Raw genomic sequence first — 16,337 nt, forward strand, 5'->3', positions numbered from 1 at the left:
GTAGCAGGTCACAGCCAAACAGCAGCCCCCACTGCCAGGGGCCACTCCAGGTTAGGGCTGCTTCAATAGTTAAGCTGGCACAAGGGGTAGTGTTCCCAGATACCAACTGGATGGGCCTCAGAAACTCCTGTCTATTTGTAACATTCAAAATACTGTGGGCTCTAAGGCCCTCCTGGCTAATGAGTAGTCCCTATTGTATGGGAGCTAATGGGTGAATGTTACAACAAAATACTTGGGACAACTAATGAAAAAAACAGGATAGGAGTGTTGCGTGGGTCAAAGGGTCAAAACATGAAAATAAGTGCGCTTGAGAGGGGCACTGAGCAGAGCCCCTTGGACCGCACCCACTGGTCCTCATAGGCATCCAAGGAGCTAGTGGACACTGCCCACTGGTGCTTTGCCCAGAAACATGCATGGACAAGTGAAAGCAAAGTGGCCCCACAGTCTCCAGGCACCTTTCCGGCCAGAACTTCCTTCCTGGTTAAGTACAGGGCCTACTTGGCCAGGGCCAGGAGGAGGTTGACCAGAAGGTTCGGGGACTTGGTGGGGCCACGGATGGGGTGACCAAAAACAAAAAGGTAGGTGGTAAAATTCGACCAGAACCTCAAGAGGAGGTTCTGGAGGTGGAAGTGGAGGGGCTGCAGCCTGGTGCACTTGAGGGTCATGTGCACCAGAGTCTCCCTCTGCCCGCAGAAGGGGCAGGAGACTAGAGTGTCTGTGAAGCTCGCCACATACATGCCCGTGGCAACATCTCCATGGAGAAGCCACCAGCTGAGGTACCCAGTGGCTTGTGGGATGAGGGTGGAGTACAGACTCAGCCACTCGGGTATCCCAACCATGCCCTCACCAAGCAGGTTCCACCACTTGGTGTCTGGGCAGGACATGAGGGCAGCATTATGGACGTTGCAGTTCATGAGCATGTAGAAGTGGCAGTGATGGACCGGATGGAAAAGTGGACCAGTTTGGTGTCCTCTAGCCAGCTCAGGTGGTGGCTCTCAGAAGCTCCTGAGGGCAAGCAGCCAGGGCAGCTTTTAATACTGATGGGGCCAGCACAGGTGCATGTTAAGGATTTCCAGCACAAATTTGTGCCACTGCTATTTGAGCTGCTGCAAGTGCATGTGCCTGTATGTGTGGATGCATCTACTGTTTTTCTTACTGGTTAGCTCTGGGCTTGTTGGAGGTCCCTCTTCTCCCCATTCTCTGCATAGCATGTCTAATTCTAACTACAGCAAAAGCTTTGTTATCCAGCACCTATGGGGAATGGGGGGTGTTGGATAACAAAATATGCCGGTTAATTGAGAGGCCTGAACAGGTGTCTTTGCCTGTTCGGGCCTCTGCTTCTCCCACTGCATCCAGGGCATCGCCGCCCCTCCTGCTGCATCGCTGTCCCTCCCACTGCATTGCCAACCCTCCCATGGGCCCCGAGGGACAGGGAGGCGGGCCCTGCGCAGGCTGCTATGCCCTGGGGCATGGAGGCTTGGCAGTGCAGACTGCTTTGCATGGGGGCTTGTCGAAACCGGATGTGCCATGGTGGGCAATTCCAGTTTTACTTTTACCTTACAAGCCAGCATGCTGGTTAATAGAGCATGCCGGCTTGTAAGGTGCCAGTTAAGGCAGCTTTTACTGTAGTTAGGTCACTCTGGGTGTATCTACATGAGATGTTTACTGCTCAGTAATTTACTGTGCAATAAAGTGTCACTGTTTGCATGTGTGTGGCAATTAGGCTGGTGCAGACTAATTTACTCCAGTACAGGATAGTCCTGTCATACACAGGCTGCATCAGATACAGGCTGTGGATGTTTGGTTCCCTGGGGACAACTAGCAGTGGCATACCTTGTGCGGCTGCTAGTTGTCCTCGGGGAACGCCTGTGCCACGTGCGCTCTGGTGCATACCCCGGGTGGGGTAAGAGAGGCTGGGGCCAGCACTGGGCTAGCGCCAGCAGCCTTACTTGGGGTTCTGGGGCCTCCCAGGGCTGCGCAGAGCCTGGCTGGCAGCCACAAAGTGGCTCCAGGCAGCCCAGCTCCGCTTTTGAACAGTGTGTGCTGTCCGTGCGTGGGCTGCTCTGCTTTTTTTCTCTGCGGGTTTTTTTGACCCCTGGATATCCAGGGGTCAGAAAAACCCTCCATACTGCTCCCTTGCAGCACAGAGAACTGAATGTGTGGTATGTGGCGCTGCAGACTTGTCTGCAGCGCCACATACCGCACAGCCATGCAGCCACAAGTACTATCCAAGAGCGGAGTAAATTACTGAGCTTAAATGAACATGCAGACAGCAATGCCTAGATTAGTTTACTTTGGCTCAAATGGAGCCGGATTATATTCAGTTTCATTAATTGCACATGTAGACACGCCTTCTTTGGAGGTGCCTAATTCTCTCCATCAATTATACAGGCCTTAGGTGTAGGAACTGGTAGCCCAAACCCCACAATAGAAACACTTCAGAGTTGGCCTCAACACCTGATGTGGTGCAAACTATAATGCATTTGTGCGCCACTAGCAGTGCTAGAAGTAATTTCTTATACCTTATCACCACATTATAATGGCCTCTTAACAGCTAGACTAATCAAGAATTAATGAGGCACTAAAACATTTTAAGGAACAATGAAGGATTAAAAAAATTCCCTGGTATGTTTCATTTAAAAAGCAATTCATTTAACAGTCATAGCTCTCACTCACAGTCATGTAAAAAGTCTTGGTACTTAAAAATATATCAGTTGCAATGTTTTATTCATTTATCAGTTATTTACTTAAGTGGGTCCCTTGCAGTAACTGAAAAACGGAACGAATTCCAAATGGACTGAAACTCCATGAATACACGTCTGTCTGGCCTGGGGCCCACATTCCACTCCTTCATGTCAATCCACTTATAAACTCCCCTACTTAGAAGTTTAAAGCAAATTCATTTAAAGGTGAACTGCAAAACTAAAACAGAAGGGCCGTAAACCCAGATTAACAGGATTCTAAAATGAAGTTTTTGTTCCTTTTGAAACACTGTTGTTATTATATTCTTTTGCCAGGGGAGTCTCCCCTTTAATCAAAATAAAAAGTGATGAGGAGCCTTCCCGATTCTACACAATGTCAATCTTGGTGGTTGATTTCTCTGAGAAAGGCAAGCACTTTCCAGTAACTAAATAGGTGGAAAATAAAAAGTAGAAATGACTTGGAATAACAGCATTTCATATAAAGGTTATGTTATGATTTTTGTTGAACTGCAACTATGAAATAAAAGCTAAATTAAGCCCCCAAATATGTGCAGAATGTTTTTGCCACTAGACAATAGGGGAAAGTCACTATAAAGAATGAATTTTAGCTTTTAACAGTTTCTCTGGCAAAATCATGGGGCAATGTCTTGGTTTTCTCAGGAAATTCTGAATGTGTCACTCTGATATTACTACAATTATTAGGTCATAAACAGTCATTGAAATTAAATCAATTCCTAACGTAATGGAAAAAACAAAGCACACTAATTTCTCATCCCTTTCTTATGAAATTATAGAGAAGACATACAACTAATGCACCAACAAAAAGGCCAGTTGATTAAATAGACTTACCTATCAATCATGCTAAAAATCTATATTAAAACTGCAAGGCAAGAACATTTATATTTGAGGCCGAAACTTTGTAGTCATTTTGCCTTGCAATTAAAATTATGTGGCCTAAACTAAGATGTAGAGGTACAGAATTTAGGCACTTTATAAATCATTTGAAAGGCAGCTCTTTACCCTGATTATTTGAAATCTAAGCAAAAGTGACATGAGGAAGAAATACAAATGATGATTTGGAGAGTTAGTGGATTTGGAGAGAGGCTTAGAGGATTTAGAGGATGAAGTATGGGAGATAAAGAAGGGTAGAAGGAGTCGGGAAGAAATGACCTGTTAGAAACTGGATGGTATCCAGAGTCCAAGCTGAGGTTTTTGGCGAGTTCAGTAACATCAGAAGGTTGTATAGGTTGGTGCAGCTGCAAAGGAACTCTAAAGAGCTTGGGCTTCATACTACTTCCATAGCTCTTCCCATTGGTGCTAAGCCCATGCTGCAGATGTGCACACATGTTTTCTGCAGCATTATATCACATGTCAAGCTACATTCCCATTTCTGTAGGCTTAAGTCCTTGTGTTTTTTATTTGATTTTGTGCACAGCTATGTTCTACCTGGTCTCCTGACTACAGTCTGGTGGCCAGAATAGGGAAATAGGCTCCAGCAGCTTCCCAGACTATCAGGCATTAGGTAACTCAGCTGTGAACCCTCCGTTGAGACATTACTTGCACCCTGCACATTCATGCTGTTCTTTGCTGGACACCAAAAACTTCAGTCTGAACCAATCTCTATCTGGTGAGTCTTTAAAGTGATTAAAGTGCATGCTGACGATGCTCTTCAAAACAAACCCAGATTTCTGTGAAACTGGAGTGATTGACACATGCACACACAGAAACAGGACAATGTTCTAATTTTTCTCAGAGTATAAAAACATGATGGAAAGAACAGAAAGTATTTACTTTTCATCCAGGCTCCAAAGATTTCAGGCTATTAAGGGTAGTGGAAGCTCTGTTCATTTTATGCTGAATTCAAAGTTTATGTAACTACACTGAAGTTGAACCTAAATTGAGTATTTAGGTCAATTAAAATTAAAAAAAAAATCATTTTACAATGGAGGTATCCCTGGTATTTATATTCTTTACCTAGTATCTGGGTATGCAGGTTGATAATTTAGTTATTTCAGCAGATGTGGTCATAGTGAATTATATACAGGTTGAAATTATCACCAGTCATTTGCAACTCTCAGCCAGTTACATATGCAGAACTCTCACTAGCAGCATAAAAATTATTTGTATATATTACATATAATTAAAACACCTTTGGAACCTATTTACCCATCAAGTCATCCATAAATGTTTCTCCTCAGTCATTCTATTGGCTTCTTGAGTAATGGAGCTGAAATATCTCCTTCTGATTCTTATATATATTCCCCCATGGTAGAGACAACACAATCCTACTTTTGGCACTGTGAAGCTCCTTATGATAGCATACTCCTTAGGGGTGAGGTCACAGATACTGTCTCAAAGCAGAAGCTGGGAATTGTGCTATAAGAATGGCTCAGGGGAAGGTTTAACTCTCTAAAAGTCTATCTCTGTTCCTATTACAAGGAAACGTCTTTGGATTGGAGGAACAGACATCCATTTCTAGACAAGGATGTTGATGATAATCAGTTTCCTGGCCTTCAAGATTAACTGAGACCATTTCCTCATTTATTGTGACTGGATGTTGGGTTATTCCAGTGTGGGAAGTAAAGGTTGGTGGGATGAATACCTTGAACTCTGTAGCCAGGCAGGGCCAAGAGGGAAAAAGCAAAACTTGTTTTTACCAAAATAAAATGGTGATCCTTCAGTTATGATTAGATAGCCACTAGCTGAAAGCATTATGCTTAGTTATAATGATTTTTAGGGCCAAATTCTTAACATGTGATACAGTAGAATGAACCAAGTTTATTAAAAAACTGACAGAAACCTTTCTTCTGTGAGACTCTGCAGAATCTTAAATCATATAATTAATTACAGGTATTATAAAGATTTTTTCTGAAAAGACTAAATGCATTGTAGAATTTATACTTATGCAGAAAATGTATATGATTTCTATGAATATCCACGTTATTGAGCTTATTCCCAAATCCTTAAAGAAGCCAGCCTTTAAATGATAACTCTGGACTGGACTGTTTAAGAGCTACTTATGAAGATGAGTATAGTTTTACTGCCTATGCTAATCTGATGTTCCATTAATTTAAGTATAGTAAAAAGACCTGTGCTCTCTTTTTCCTTGCAGTTTTGGGCCTCTACCTGAGTTATGTCTTATGCCTACATTGACCTGTCTATTCTGTCTGGGATATACCCCACCAGGACTGCTCTGCAAACTGTGTTCTCTATAAATTGCATAATGATTGGCTATGGAATAAAGCATGCCCATATCTTCTTTTATTGGGAAATCTGTGGCAGCACTTGTGCTGGTCCTGAACCTACTCTGAGAAAGAAAACTCATAAACTTCATTTATAATTTCACTGAATCCTGACACAACAAAATCAATTGAAAATAATTGGGTAAAAAAATCACTTTTGCTTTAATGTTAGACATGGTTCTTTGACATCACATCTCAAGGTATATGTTTGAAGAAATGTTCAAAGTGTATGCTCATTTCCCTCTAGAGCTGACTACAAATAATACCATGAGAAATGGAATCTGACAAAAGACTAATAATAAACCTAGTGTCTAGAGAAGGCATTTATAATTGCACTATTTTGTCAACAAACAAAGAAAAAGTCTGTGTAACCATTGAGCTGTATTTTTTTTATAGAATGAGTTTGCCCTTGTCTTGGTCATTAATTGATTTTAGAAGTCTGTAAGCACAATCCTTTTAAATCTCATGGACAACCTTCATGACTGTAGCCTTTGGCCTGAGCCATCTATAGCTCTGATAGCTCTCACTGCGTCACCTTCATGACTCTTCAAGTCTATCATCAGTTCCAAACTGTCAGCACATATATTCCTGCATCTCTTTTGGGAGATGTAGGTCCTATTGCATAGTAAATTAAGAATAACATGCTTAATGCCATGATACCTGGAAAAGTAATATCTTTACTCTTAAAATATGGAAGGTATAATGATAAAATTGAAATATTCTTACCCTGAAGGCAGTCTCCAGTTCAGCAAATCAAAGAGCAGTAAACTTGCTTGTAATAACATCCTACCAAATCCAAAGAGTTATTTTTCCCACAGTTAAAAAACAGTTTCATACTCTACCGCATGTCACATCCAAGTCCAGAGATTAAGGCAAAAGAACTTCAGTAATTTGTCTAGCTAGATATGACAAATTTGTCTTGAAACTGCAAGCCAACTACTTTTAAGGTTAAAAAAAATTATTTAACTATTCATTGCTGAACAGCTGGTCTTTCAACAATGGTAAATAAATCTCCATTTCAGGTTTCAGTATCTTACGGTGTTTCAGTGTACAGCAAGTGAAAAAATCATCCACCAAGCTTCAAAAGTCTTCTTTTAAGATGGTCACTTTGTGGGTAAGAAAGTAGTTTATTTAGATTTTCTTAACTTGTTCTTCATGATGTTAAAATAATTTAAGATCAAAGATAGAGAGCATCTGATTCAAAACCCTGTTATTTTTTAAATTAAAAAATAAAAAACAATTATGTACCAAAAAAGTGGAAAACTAAGGATCCCCAAATTCCAGAATCTTTCCATTCCTGGCTGAGCTTTAGTGTTCAAATGTTAATAGGATGCCTGCAATAAAAAAAGGAAAAAAAAAAAATTGGCCTGTATTCAGGCTAAAGAGTCTGTGAAACAGACTTTTTCCATAGTATGACCTCAGTCTTAGGATTTCTCCCTTGAAAAAAGTCAGTTATTTTACTTGGCAGGTAGCCAGAGTTCTGTATCTCTCTCTCTCTCTCTTTCGTTCTCTCTTTCTTTCTCCCACTCTTCTACATACACCTCATCTTTCTAGGAGCCCTTGTTTTAGCACTGATTCAAATTAAAGTCTTTCTTAACCTACAGTAATTGGTGTAGGGAAGAAAGTGTCACCTTGTGATCATCGGCCTGAAGTACTGAAAAATTATCTTTATATTAGTTTCTCTAGTAGTAATGTTATTTAGGTTCATTTTTTTTTTTTGCCTTAAACTTATTGAACAAAACAGCAGCATACAGTATATCACCAGCGACAGGGTACAAACTGTATATCAACCAGAACTGCACTGTACAGGAGAGGGTTTCAGATTTCAGCCAGCATTCACCCAGAGTACAGCTTTTCCAAAACTGGTTGCCCAGGCAACTAGGAATCTCAACCAAGCAACAAAAAAACATGTAAGGGTCTCAGCTTCAATTTATCATTTTTTTTTTTTTTTTTAAAGAAAAAGATTGTGCAATGGAGATCATGTATAGATTTCTGAAAGCAGGTCAGATAACACTTAGTTTTTTGTAGGTATTCACTTCTCCAGATTTTCCTGATATCTTTCCATTAACTGCCATGATACTTAGAACCAACACGATATTACCGATAATTAATTAGCCTTTTGCAAATGAAAAAGCCCAAGGAAAACAGTGGAAAAAAGATAAATACACAGCTGGGCTGACTTATAGTATTACATGAGGCAGTTCACATCTATATTTTAACTATTTAGATTGGTCAGTTTTATTGCAAATGACATAAATGAACACAAGGTTTACCCAAACCTGTCAAACTTTTTCTCATGGCCTTTGTCTAAAGTTATAAATAATGCTCAGCATTGGCAAAGCTTTTTGTACAGGACAAAGGATGCTGAAAAGCTTTGTTTAGAAGTTGTGGCTTCTCTTAAAATTTAATTACTCCCCCCTGCAGCTCTGTGTCAAGGTTGGCTTCAAAACAGGGGCAGCTTCCACCAATTTAATTACATTCCTTTGTAGCATGCATGATAAAGGTGAATGGTAAAGGAGCAGTTCCTGGACATGGTGGGTGAGTGATCAAGGTCATTTTATATACAAACCTATGCATTAGGTCCAATGATGAACAAGGCATTTGAAGCTGCTGATAAATTGTGTATACTTGGAAAAACATGAGGGGCTGGGGGGCAGGAAGCTGGCAGGGGAATGGTCCAAAGAATTAAGAAAGCCTAATGTGATCCTACCCTTTCTGAATCAAACGCAAAGGTTCCCTTGTGTGCACTGGTGCTTCTATTCTCAATTCATATTTCTCAACTCTGGCTATTGTGAGATAAAATATATATTTTTTTCTGATTCATACACATGAATTCTGTCCCTTATCTAATAACACTTACAACTGAGCACAGATTTGGTTCTCAGATCTTTGCTTCTAAAAGTGCAGGTAGAAAACACCCTATTTATTTTCATAGACATATTTCCTACCTGAAAGTGATTTTTGTTTTCCTTTTATTAGAATTTTTTTAACTGTGAGGTTCGAGGGGTAGACTATACACTGGAAAAAAATTCTCACCAGAAGACAAAATTAAGACCAAGAAACTATATTACTTCAACTCTTTCCTTGTCTCACGCACGCACATGCTCTGTTACATGTTCAACTTCTGCCGCATACAGCTGTCATGTATTTATAACAGTTATAAGAAATAATCAGAAATCATGTTATTGCTCTTTTTAAATTTACCTAAGTCTCTAAGACAGATTCAGCCTTGACCTGAGTAAGACAAACTTTCTTCAAAGAAAGTGGATTTATAGAACTCAAAGAAAATGGCTTTGCTGGTATCAACTTACAGTAGCTCTTTGTAGAATATCAGTATTGCAAAGTACACCACAAATCCCAAAAACTGTGCTAAAAAGAGGCCCAAGCCCTGCCAGGCACTGTATACGTAAGTATTGTGGCAAGTAGTAGCTCTGATACAACCCACAAGCTAAGTTAGCATGGTATTCTGAGTAGGAAGTTACTGTGGACATGTCATTTTAAAATTAAAGGCTGTGTGTGTGTATTGAAGGTAATTCTTTAGTGAGGGGGGGAGAAGGAGGTTAGAGAAGGAATTTTGTGTGAGAATATGAAAGCTGCGGAATATATTTTTAAAAATCTGATCTGTCCTTGCTGGACTGGATGAACGGCCTAACTGAAATAAAATCTGGCACTATTAGAGGTTAGCTTTTCAAGTCAGGGTTGAAGTAAACAGGTGGAACAGTGCAGTGAAGCCAGCATTTTTCTTCTGCCAGCTACTTGGTTCATGGATAAATACCACACTTTAGCCTCCACAATTTTCAAGACCTCCATCAGGCTGAGAAACACTAGCTTCATTCATTATAAAAAGGTACATTTTTTCTGTAGGGTCTCTGAGAAATACTTTTCTCAGGAATATCACAGGGATATATTAAAAGTAATCAGCGATACAACACAATGGTATTTGGAAAAGAAATACATTCCAGGGACCAAAACGTGGCCATTTTAATACAAGTGGAATTTCATATAAATCACCTCTCTTCCTTCAAATTTAGACTCTTGGGACTGACTTAACTGAGGCAAGGATTTCAGTCTTGATCTTGCCCTTTAGGCAGCTTTGCTAGCCACCTTCCAATTCATTTTTCAAGACTCATCCTGCTCAGATTGTCAAGCAGCGGGCGCATAACATGTTTCACTTAATGGTTTCCTCTTCTCCTGCCTGCAAGCATTGTGACACACAGTTTGTAACCTTCTCTGGTTCAGTGAGACAAAAGTGGAATCCCACTAATGGAAGTTTCAAGGTTACTAGCTTGTATTCCTGAACTGAGACATAAACATGTGCAGAGAAAAAGTATGGCTTGCTATGTAAATGTAATAAAAATATATTGCACTTGTTAAGCACCTTCCAACTAAGGACTTCCACGTATTTTATAAGCATTAATTTACCACACCCCCCCCCATGCAATATTTCAACAGTAATTCCCATTTTTCATATAGGGAAAATGAGGTATAGAGAAGTGAAATGATTTTCGCATTCTCCTCCTTGCTGGTTACCTCTTAATCGTGGGAATAGCCTTCCTTCCTCCCTGCAAAGATCTTTTCCATCAGACAATACATCCAAAAAATAATTTGTACAACATATTATATATCAAAGTATGTCCTAGACTTATCCACTATAATTATTACCCAAGTCTTGTTTTAACCCATACTACCCATTCATTTCTTATATAGTTTCTGATTATTAATACATAGCAGTTCCAGAAACCATACATTTTTTTCAAATCTTAGTAAAAATATTAATGAGCTGATCATCAATACAGTTTGTTTATTATTTTAAACATGGGAAAACTGCAATGGAAATTAACTAATGTGCACAAAGCCATGCAGCAGTGTAGTGCTGGAGACAGGGTTGCAACTTCCAACACTGTGCACAATCTCCTAGAGATAGTTTTGGGAGGCATAATAAATAGGGAATACTAAGCTATCTAACTGTGTGTCAAGTAAACGCACTGAGCTCTGGAGCTGCGCATACATTACTGAATTACATTCAGGGTAGGTAAAACTTTAATGGCCTAAATTAGAAATTAATCCAAACCAAAAAAAGGTCCTAAAGAATATCACAGTGTACTTCCAAACTCATGTTCTGGGATGTATGTATATTTATGTATATCTGAATGATTTAATATATTTTTTAGAATATGTAGGGTCTCATAGCTTTCAGCTGTTCTCTTCAGAATTTTGAACCTACAGAAGTCATAAAAACACTGTATTTTAGTTTTTGGCAGATACAAGTGAGTATTTTTAGCTACAAACTGCTAAAATTGAAACAAAAATCAGACAAAAGCTGGGAATATAGTATTTGTACATTAAAAAAAAATTGAGAAAAAACAGGCACTTTCTGTGAAAATATTCATTGAATTGAAAACTTTTTTTTCCATTCTAATCAATCAAACAATAGAAGACTTTGATGGAATATTTTCAACTCGGTCTGAAATAGTTTCTGTGCCTTACAAACGTTTCTAAGAGTTTCAAGAAGATTAAGGGAAAAGTTTGGTCAAGTGATCCATAAACTTAACCCCTCCTAAAATGCCCTCCAAAAAACAGTTTATCAAAGTTCTCCCTATTGTTTACACTTTTCCTTATAAGCTTTTAATTGCAACCCTTAAAACCATTTTCTGTAATTTTCCTGCAGGCTGATTCTTATAAAAGTTGACAGAAGTTTTTTCATAAAAAACTGATGTCAAGATAGAGTCTCACAATGACTTTCTCCTCAGTTAGGGTAAGACACATACCATGCCATTTATATCATATTCACTTAATGTTCCTCCTTTATCAATCTAAGTAGGCTCTTGTGAAATGAACCCCACCCCCATTATAATAAGTTCCTTAAGTGACAAATATTGTTACAGCCAGAGTGAAGACATACAGAAACATATCCAGAGAACTAATGCATGCAGAAATAAGATAGACTTATTACAGCATTCTATTTATTACAGAAAAAAATAATCCAGGTGTCTATTGCTCCTGAATTTTACTGATCTTGTCTTTGGTCACATGGTTCACAAGAAACCCAACCTAGTCATGTAAATGTTTTTAAAGTCCTAACATTTGCTGGATAGGAAGGGCTGATCTCTTGAGGGAGACTTCTTGTAAGCATTCAGTTCAAGAGGGACTCTCTGCCTGATTCAGGAGGACAAAAAACCTATCCCTTTGAAGCTGTGTAAATTATGTCTGGATGGTAGCAGTAGATCTAGACAAAAAGATGAGTGAACAGCCAATATAGTTGGTTTGCATGCATGGCTTGTAACATGCTGAAAATGACATATTTTTATGAAAAAAAACACCTTCTTTCTCCAGTCTTTCTTTCTGTCATTTTCTTATCAACACCAATATGACTTGTTCTGGGTGTTCTGCTTTGTTCTGTCTTTTTTTAAACAAGTGTCCCTTAAGGCTCTCTGCAGTTTTTTTTCCACCTAGTCTCAGAAATTCCACTTGGATTGATACCAGCAGATCCTTTTAATGTATCTACCATGCTCTTTTGAAATGTTTCACACTACCAATATTTTTTCAAACAGTGCCTAGCAATCTTTATCGCAAGGACTCTGTACATGTTTTTCTCAAAGATTCATTCTCCCTTGTACTCTTATAACTAAACACTTTGTAAAATCCATCAAACCAGATTCCTCATCCTTCCTGCAGTTTTCTCTCAACCTGAGGGTGCCTGTACACATGCAGGGAGGCTGCTGCAACTCTCTATAATTACAGTGCATTGGAGCAGACTCAGTTAATTGAGTCTTCTGAAGCATGCTAATTAGCACGCTTCAGCAGCCTTCCTGTATCATGCATCAGTGTCCCTGCACTTCAAAATGGCAGTGGGGGTGCTTTAAGTTTGTTTGATGAGCTCTAAGAGCTGTTCTAATTAAAGTGACTCCTCTCCCACCACTCAGAGCACGTGTAAAAATGCTTTGAATTCTGATGCGATGGCTGGTTTCCTTTTCAAAATTCCCCTACCAGTTGCACAATGACTTGGATGACATTGTGTGACAAATTAAATACAAATTAATCTGAAGGGTAACAAAACAGGTTGGTGCCCTCCCGAGTACGTGTGTGTCTCCATCTATACCAAGGGATAATGGTGCCTCTGTGTATTCTTCCCCATGCATTTTTTAATAGCAGAGGCAAGCTGGTACATGTCAAATTTTAAAAAATGTCACTGTTCAGAAGTACCATACATATTCGATTAGAAGACAAGGTTTTTCCCCCATTTAACATGGGGGGAAAGCTCCTTACCTTACAGTTAAGCATGAGACAGTGAGGGGGGCGGGGGACAGAGGCGGGTAGGAAGTTGCTGTGGCTCCAGCCCCAGTTGCTGTGGCTCCAGACTTGGGGTTAGGGCTAGAGCGGGAGCTGAAACCAGAGCTGGAGCCACACCTGCCACTTGCCCCCCCCCGCCTCTGTATGCCTTGCCACACCTTCCCTGCAGCCCCCAGTATTGCCCCCTATGCTGCTTTTCCCTCTATCTCCCCCTCTGCCACAGTCATTTTTTACCTTTGCTCTGTGCTGGAAGGCTCTGTCCCTGTTGCAGGCCGGGGCATGGAACATGGCTCCAGCCTGGCCCCATAGCAGTGGCATAGAGGTGGCACTGCTGTTCCAGCCCAGCCCCATAGCAGCAGTGCTGGCTCCCCACCACTACTGCTATGGGGCCAGGCTGAAACAGCAGTGCCGGTGCTGTGCTGCTGCTACAGGGTGGGCTAGAGCCATGCTTCATGCTCCGGGCTGCAGCAGAGCCTGCCAGTGCAGAGTAAAGGTAAGTATGGGAGAGTTGAGGGGCAGGCAGGGATGGGGGAGTCTTCAGGGGGCTATGGGAGGAAGGGAGGCAGGAACGTGAGGCTGCAGGTGGCAGAAGTAGCATGGAGAGAGGAGGAGGGAGGAACAAGGGAAGAAGGAATTGGGGCAGCCTGAGGCTGTGGGAGTGGGGGGGGGGAGCAGGCACAATGGGGGGCAGTTGGGGGGACAGACAGCAAGCTGTCTACTTTTCTCACTGCCTGCCCCACTGCCTCCACACTGCCTGCCCCCTATCTCCTGCCCCCAATACCCCTCCCACTACTTGCCCCATTACTTGTCGCCAGCCCTACCACGTGCCCCCCACTGTCTTCCCCACTGTCTGTCCCCCACTGAATACCCCATTACTGCCCCCCCTCATCACCTCTCTCCCCATCACCTGCAGCAGTGGTGGAGGGGACTTGGGGACGATCCTCCAATAATTAGATTCCATGTACAGAAAATTGTAATAAATTTAGAAATTTTATGTCTGTATAATCTAATTATTGGGGGATTGTTTTACATTCAGGGCCGTCTTGTATTTGAGAACATACAGTATCTAAGATCTGGTGATACAAGCTGACACTGGACGATTGGTTTAGTATTGGTGTAAATCAGGAGAAGTTCCCTGATAGCCAACAAGCAACACTGAGGCAAAATCAATGCAGCAAGATAGAATCAAACACTCCGTACCTCTATGCTCACTGATTTTATATTTATTTCACTGAAAGACTTTAGCATTCCATTTTCTGTTAAAAAATTTTAACTTACTATATGATTTGATGGTTTTGCTTTCCCTTCTTCCATCTCGTCCATCCTTCCTTATTATTTTGGTTTACAGTTGGTGTGTGTTTGGTAGTTCTTTCTCTGTCTTTCATTGTTTTTCTTTTCATAGAATCACATAAATTAAGGCTGAAAGAGACCTCAAAAGATAATTGAGTCCAACCCCCCTGCTCTGGGTAGGAATACTGCTGAGATCAAATGATCCCTGCAAGGTGTCTGTCCAGTCTCCTCTTGAAGACTTCCAAGGTTGGGGACTGCACCATGTCCTTGGGAAGTCTATTCCAGATTCTGGTCACCCTTACCATAAAGAAGTTATTCCTTACAAGCAACCTGAAGTCATCCTCTAACAGTTTATGGCCATTGCTCCTTGTCCTGCCCTGGGCACTCTAGTGAACAGTTTTTCTCAGCTCCCAATATTCACCCCTTACATACTTGTAGGGGGCCACCAAGTCCCCCCACTCAGTCTTCTCTTTCCCAGGCTGAACAGTCCCAAATCACTTAGTCTTTCTTCATAAGGTTTGTCCTCCAGGCTCTTAATCATACATGTGGCCCTTCTCTGGTACCTTTCAAGATTCTCCATGTGTTTTTTGAAGTGCAGCACCCAGAACTGGATGCAGTACTTCAGTTGAGGTCTCACCAGCACCGAGAACAGAGGAAGTATCACTTAGCTCTGTTTGCAATGCATAGATTCATAGATTGTTAGGGGCTGGAAGGGACCTTGCAGATCATTGGGTCCAGCTCCCCTGCTCTAGGCAAGAAGACAACTGGGGTTATGTGACCCCAGTGTGGTGGCTGTCTAGTTTTCTCTTGAAAACCTTCAGGGTAAGTGACTGCACCACCTCTGAATGGAGTTTATTTCAGTCTGGACACCCTGACTATGAAGGAGTTTTTCCTGGTATTAAGCCTGAAGAAGCCTTCCAGGAGTTTGTATCCATTGGTCCTGGTCTTCCCCCAGGGTGCCCTAGTGAACAGTTGTTCACTGAACTCCTGATGTACTCCTCTGATATAGCGATAAGCCGCTATCAAGTCCCCTCTCAACCTTAGGCTACAGAGGCCCAGGTTCCTCAGCCTTTCCTCATATGGCTTGCCTTGCAAGTCCCTGATCATATGGGTGGCTCTTTTCTGGACCCTCTCAAGTTTTTCCATTTCCTTATTGAAGTGCGGCACCCAGAACTGGATGCAGTACTCCAACTGCGGTCTCACCAGTGCTGAGTACAGTGGGAGTATCACTTCCTTAGTTTTACACAAGATGCATCAGTTGATACATGCCAGTGTGTTATTTGCCTGCTGGACACTGCATTGCACTGACAGCTCATATTCATGCAATGGTCAATCATTACACTTAGGTCCCTTTCAGCCATGGTGCAAGTCCGGCTGTCACCACCGAGCCTGTATGTATGTTGAGGGTTGTTTGCCCCCAGATGGAGCGCCTTACACTTGGAAGTGTTAAAATTAATCTAGTTCTGGTCTACCCAACTCTCGAGCCTGTCCAGGTCCACCTGTATCTGCGACCTATCTTCTGACATGAACACACTGCCCCATAACTTGGCCAGTGAGCTTTTCACTCCCCCATCCAAATCATGGATAAAGATGTTGAAAAGCACCAGTCCATGCACGGACCCCTGAGGGACACCACTGACCATTTCACACCAGGATGACACAGATCCATTCACGAGAACTCTCTGAGTCCTACCCTGTAGCCAGTTTCCCACCCACTGAACCATTGAGCAGCTGAGCCAACAATCTTTTAGTTTTCCCCAAAGGATATGTAGAATATTAGATAAAAAGCCTTTTGGAAGTCTAGGTGTATAAC

The 16,337-nt window shown here is 41.4% G+C and overlaps 1 protein-coding gene across 4 annotated transcripts in view; it reads right to left on the reverse strand.

The window, feature by feature from the left end:
• LOC102563459 (ALF transcription elongation factor 3) overlaps positions 1-16,337 on the reverse strand; it is a 252,046-nt gene that overhangs the window by 200,506 nt on the left and 35,203 nt on the right. For 2 of the 4 annotated variants that reach the window (XM_059720990.1, XM_059720989.1), the window contains exon 1: positions 6,671-7,339. The exons of the other annotated variants lie outside the window; for them this stretch is intronic. In XM_059720990.1, the coding sequence (XP_059576973.1) occupies positions 6,671-6,729 (59 nt within the window). In that variant the 5' untranslated portion in view covers positions 6,730-7,339. Of the gene's footprint in view, positions 1-6,670; positions 7,340-16,337 lie in introns of those variants that run through there. 4 annotated transcript variants of the gene reach the window in all.

This window comes from Alligator mississippiensis, chromosome 1 (assembly GCF_030867095.1).
Source record: "Alligator mississippiensis isolate rAllMis1 chromosome 1, rAllMis1, whole genome shotgun sequence".
Lineage (NCBI taxonomy): Eukaryota > Metazoa > Chordata > Crocodylia > Alligatoridae > Alligator > Alligator mississippiensis.